Genomic DNA, 5,774 nt, shown 5'->3' with positions numbered 1-5,774 from the left:
TGGGTGTTTCTCTCCAACAGCTTGGAGCAAACAGTGGGGTGCACATCATCATCTTTGATGAGATTGATGCCATCTGCAAGCAGAGGGGGAGCATGGCGGGCAGCACCGGCGTCCACGACACCGTCGTGAACCAGCTGCTGTCTAAAATTGATGGAGTGGAGCAGCTCAATAACATCCTAGTGATAGGTAAGATGGTGCTTCTGCTTCCTCTCTTACTGGTTGAAACCTGCTGATGCTTTCTTCACTGTGGGTCAGCAGTGTTGTCATTACTGGTGTTGGATCTGCTTGGACTAAGCCAAACTGGATGCCAAGCATCAGCAGCAGATTGTAATTAAAGAGGGGTGGTTCTGTCACTGGCTGATACAACTGGAGCATCTCTCTGAGGAGGGAAGGCTGGGAGCCCTGGGGCTGCCTAGCCTGCAGAGGAGGAGCCTGGGAGGGCATCAGATCAATGCTGATCAGTATCTAAAGGATGGAGGACAAGAGGATGGGGCCAAACTCTTGCCAGTGGTGTCCAGCGACAGGACAAAGGGGGCTGGGCACAAACTGGAACCCAGAAGGTTCCATCTCCTCCTTTGATGTACTGGAACCCAGAAGGTTCCATCTCCTCATTGATGTCTTGGCAGCCTGGAGCAGCTGCCCAGAGAGGCTGTGGAGTCTCCTGCTCTGGAGAGATCCCAAACCTGCCTGGCTGTGACCCTGGGCACCCTGCTGTGGGTGAGCTGCTGGAGCAGGGGGGTGGGATGAGGTGATCTCCAGAGGTCCCTCCCAACCCCCCCATGCTGGGATTCTGGGATATTGCTGCATTCAACCATTTCCTCCTTGAGCTGTTGCTTACAAGTGTTTTATAGTTTAAGAAACCTTGCAAGGAGTGACATGTGGAGGAGTTGGGCTTCTCTAGCTGTGCTGTCCTGGTGCCAGGAGCCCAGCAGACAGTCACAAGAACAGGTTTGGTCCCTGTTGCCCTGACTCCAGTGCAGGATGGGACTTTGCCAATATTCCTGACGATGGGCGGCCTTTGTTATCTGGAGACTCTTTGAGGTACCTTCTACGCCCTGTGGGCTGTGTCCAGGGGCTGGACACCCACTCAGTAAGCTCAGATAAGGCTGATTTTGTTTCTCACTTTGACTTTAGGAATGACCAACAGACCTGACCTGATAGATGAGGCCCTGCTGAGGCCGGGGAGGCTGGAGGTGAAGATGGAGATCGGTAAGCGGCTGGGCTGTCGCCACACGGGCTCTCCCCTGTGCCTGGGACAGACAAGCAGATGTGTCACAGTGTGAACAGTTACCAGCCTGCAGGGGTGTGGAACCTCATGCAGCTGCCTCCAGAATATTACATGTCAATTTAATCAGCCAGATAAAAGAGCATTTTAGACCTAGCTGCTGATAAACCGTTGCCCTGATAGTTTGAGTCCAGCAGAAGGGATGGATATGGGCAGGCAGGACCCTGCATCTCCTGCATGAATGAAGGGAGCCAAGTGATGGCCCCAGAGCATTCCTAGGTGGAAATTGTGGAGCCTGTAGATCAGGGAAGTACCACCCGTGAGCAGATCTTGACTTGGAGGAAGTGCAGATCCTTTGTTGGCACGAGGAGCTAACGGTGACTTTCCCTGCAGGAACTGCAGATGTTAAACCTGAAATCAGCAGGTCTGGCTGAGCTCTGTTAGCTGTTCTTCTAGTAGGCTGGAGAAGAATGTTACCTGTCAGGAGCTTAAAAGGGACTTTGTTGTTGTACACATCTGCCTGACACCAACTCAGGCTAAGCAACAGAGTGGCTGATTTATTAAGAAATTAAGCCCAGATCATCTTAGATTCATGAAAACGAGTCTCTGGCTTTGCATTTGGGATCAGAAGTAGGATGAGTAGGGGTGCTGGTGGACTCTGAAGGGTTCTGAGGTTAACAGTTGCAGAGGAACACTTAAATAGAGAGCAGCCTGGGGCTGATTAAAAGCCTAATGTGCCTGTCTTGCTCTGCCAAACTCACATTGCTTGAGATCTGTGTTTACTTCAGAGACTGAAAGTGCAGTTTCAGGTGGGTAGTGCAGAAGAGCACATGAAACACTGGAACTGTCTGTGCTGGCCTGAGCTGTGGGGAAACTCCAGAAATCTGATCTGTGCATGTGATCTTAAGAGGTCTCTAGGGACTTTTTCTCTTATCCTTCCAGGGTAACGTCACTCTTTGAAAGAGCCCCTGAAAGGAAAGAGTTTTTGTGGGAGCTGAAAAGGAAAGATTTTAGGCAAAAGGAGGAATGAGGAAGTGCAGGTGCTGAGTGCTGAGGCAGCCTCAGAGGTAACCTGGGCAGGGGGCTGGTGCTCCAGAGCTCATCCTGCCCGTGGGTCCTGCAGGGGATGGGTCAGATCAGGTCTTGCTGTGTGTGCAGCTCACACGAGCAGTGAGGGCTGGAGAGGCCCAGAGCAGGAGCTGGGGTTTGAAAGTCTTGGGGAGCACAGACAGCAGGGGTGGGTTTGGGATATGCCAGAGACTTAAGAGACCAAGACATTTGTTAGATCCAGAACAAAAATACTGAGAAAGCCATGTGCCTATGCCTGGTATAATCCACAGAAAAGGGAGGCTGGGGAAAAGAAGTGTATTAGCAGTAGACAGAATTATTTTCAAAGTCAGGCTGAGGAATGGCTGATGTCTGCCTGGGCACTCTGCTCTGGGCTGGACAGGGCAATCTCCAGAGGTCCCTTCCAGCCCCCACCATGCTGGGGTTCTCTGTGGTTCTGTGAATGCAGCCAGGTGCAGCCTTCCCAAACTAACATTGTACAAGGAATTGAAGTCAAGACTCCATCAAGTGTGTTTTAGGGGTGCAGAAGTGTAGCCACAGTGACAGTCACCTTTGAACAGTCTCCTACTTGAAAATAAATGCCTAAAGCAACAGTCATTAGTAAACAACAGGGAAATTGATTGTGTTGTAGGTGTAGTACCTGCATCTTTAGTTGACAAAAGTTAATTAAATCAAATAAATTCCAGGAACTGAGCAAGGCATCCCTAGAATAAATTATCAGATGATAAGGACTGAGCACTGCTGGGGACTGTGTACATTTTAAAATGCCCTTTCACATATCCTCAGCACAACTACTAACCAGTGCCAATTGTCAGCTCCTTGTTCTAAAGGCTGTGAAGGTGGCTGGGAAGGGAGCTGGAGAGCAGCAGGGTTGTACCAGATGACAACGTGCCAGACAGGGCTTCTCTGTGTCCTCCACTGCAGGCATTTCAGAAGGGACTTGCAAAGGTGCAAAGTGGGAAATTGTCACCTCAGTTGGAGAAAATGAACATTTTATAAGAAAGGTGCAGGCCAGGTGAAGAGTGAAGTCAAGACCTTGAATTTTTGGAGAGTGAACTTTCAGTTATTAACTAATCAGTGGATGGGACCCCCTGGGAAATTGCCCTCAGGGACAGAGGGGCAGAACAGAGCTGACAACTCTTCATCCCATGCTGGGATTCTGGGACCTCTCAAGACCCTGAACCTCAAGGCAGGAGCTGGAAAAGAGTTCCTCTCATGATATTAGAAGATCAGTTTTGAGACTACTGAGGAACCTGAACATACACAGGACCATGGGACCCAACAAGATGCATCCCAAGGTCCAGAGGGAGCTGGCTGAGGGAATTCAGGGGAATTAGTTACTGAGCTGCTCTCCATCATATTGGCAAAGTTGTAGAGGTCAGTGAAAGTCCCTGGGTGACCTGGGGCACCCATTTTAGAAAAGAGTGCTAAGAGTACCCTGGGAGCTCCTGACCAGTCAGCCTCACCTCAGTCCTCAGGAAGATCATGAAACATCCTCCTGGAAGGTAGGTTGGGACATGTGGAAGACAGGGAGGTGGCTGGAGGCTGCCAGCATGGTCCACAGAGGGCACAGTGTGCCTGGCTCACCTCGTGCCCTCCCACGGCGCAGGGACCGTGTTGGTGGGTGAGGGAGAAGCTCCAGGTGTCACTTACATGACTCCTGTAGGGCCTTTGATAAGGTGCTCCACAACACTCTTGGCATTGAGGTGGAGAGTTAGGAGATAGATGGACAGTCAGTCTGTGGAGAGAGAACCTGAACCTTGAGCTGCCTCTCTCTAGCTGGGTGGTGATCCAGTCAGTCAGTTTGCTGAGGGCAATTAGTGCAATTGAATGTTCTCAAACAAAAAGCATTGTCAGATGTCCTCGGGGTGAGAATGCCTTGCTGGTGGTGAGGAAGAGCCTGTGGGGCAGGAGCACTGGGCAGAGGGGGCAGGCTGTGGGGCTGCCCGGGGCACTGGCTGACACTCTTCTCTGGGGTCCAGGCTTGCCGGACGAGAAGGGCCGGTTCCAGATCCTGCACATCCACACGGTGAGGATGCGGGAGCACCAGCTGCTGGGGGAGGATGTGGACATTGCAGAGCTGGCCGTGGAGACCAAGAACTTCAGTGGTGCTGAGCTAGAAGGTTTAGTTCGAGCTGCTCAGTCTACAGCTATGAACAGACACATCAAGGTCAGTCCTGTCGATTCCGGCTGGGGAAAATAATTATGGTTGGAGTCTTTTCTGGAGTGTTTGCTTCCAAAGGGGTTGTGGCATCTTGGAATGCCTTAGGAGATGGAATTCACAGGGCCACCACCTTCTCACCGTGCCCTCAGGTGGTTCTGAGTTACCTCTTTGATCTCCTGACCTCCACGTGGCTCTTGCGTGGCTCGGTGGGGATGGAGGGTGATGGTGTGTCAGGGTACTTTGATAAAGACTGAAAGGGGAGTCCTGAGCTTGGTGTGTGGGTTGGAGACAAGAGGAGGAGGTGAGAGCAGCCAGTCGTGTGGGAGGGGTCTCTGCTGGAGCCCGTGCAGCTCGGTGTGTTCATGCAGGGTCTGGAAAGGGGAGGAGGGCAAGGTCATGCTCCCAGACAGGTCTGTGGGTGTGAGGGGGAAGGGTGCCTGGGGAAAAGTGCAGAGGGCCTTTGAGATCATGTGAGTGCACAGATGTGGTCACAGTGTTTAAGTGTAGACTGGGGAGAGAAGGTTCAAACAGGTACAGGCAGAGATAGGGACTGGCCTGACCATGACCTGGGGTCAAGTTCTTGGAGTACTAATGCTCTGGACGGAGCAGCTCAGCCCTCATCAGTGGAAAAGCAAATTTCCACTAGGAGGGGTGTACAGAGCAGAAGTGAGACTGTGGTTGTGTCATGGACAAAATCCCTGGTGTGTCTGAGTCTGTGCACTCCTGAGACACCCACCTTGAGAGGGTCATGGGAGAACTAGGACGTGGAAAGGCCCCAGGGGAGGCTGGAGATACAGAAGGGTTTTTGTTGGGAGAATGGTTAGACTGGGATTTCTCAGCCTGAAAAATGTGTGGTGAAGAGTTATGAGAAGTCTGTGAAACCAGGAGTGCACTGGAATCAGGGAGTGGGGAATGACCTCAGGGCACAGCAAAGGGCCCAAGCAGGGCCATGAGCAGAGCAGGGCTGAGTTGGTGAGGAAGGGTTCAAGCTGGGGAACGAATCCTGTGCTCCAGGATGTCACCAGTGCTAAAATCTTGGTCAAAATCAGAAGGGGCTTGTACAGACTCTGCCATTTCAAATCACAACTTCCTGATGAGGGTGACCAAGAAGGCAAATGGCATCCTGGTTTGTATCAGCACTAGTGTGGCCAGCAGGGCTAGGGAAGTGATTATGCCCCTGTACTTGGCACTGGGGAGGCTGCACATCAGGTCCTGGGTTCAGTTTTGGGCCCCTCATCCCAAGAATAACATTGAGAGGCTGGAGCATGGCCAGAGAAGGGCAACAAAGCCTGGGAAGGGTTTAGAGCCCCAGGTGAT

General features: G+C 51.9%; 1 protein-coding gene across 1 annotated transcript in view; it reads left to right on the top strand.

The window, feature by feature from the left end:
• The window catches only part of NSF (N-ethylmaleimide-sensitive factor), a gene marked incomplete at its 5' end in the record, with an annotated part of 33,384 nt that overhangs the window by 2,039 nt on the left and 25,571 nt on the right, over nucleotides 1-5,774 (top strand). The window contains 3 exons of the mRNA XM_008946096.1: nucleotides 21-186; nucleotides 1,135-1,209; nucleotides 4,276-4,463. Of these exons, the coding sequence (XP_008944344.1) occupies nucleotides 21-186; nucleotides 1,135-1,209; nucleotides 4,276-4,463 (429 nt within the window). The remainder of the gene's footprint in view (nucleotides 1-20; nucleotides 187-1,134; nucleotides 1,210-4,275; nucleotides 4,464-5,774) is intronic.

The sequence above is a fragment of the Merops nubicus genome, unplaced genomic scaffold, assembly GCF_000691845.1.
Source record: "Merops nubicus isolate BGI_N331 unplaced genomic scaffold, ASM69184v1 scaffold14370, whole genome shotgun sequence".
Classification (NCBI taxonomy): domain Eukaryota; kingdom Metazoa; phylum Chordata; class Aves; order Coraciiformes; family Meropidae; genus Merops; species Merops nubicus.
This window is presented reverse-complemented; position numbering and strand designations above follow the sequence as displayed.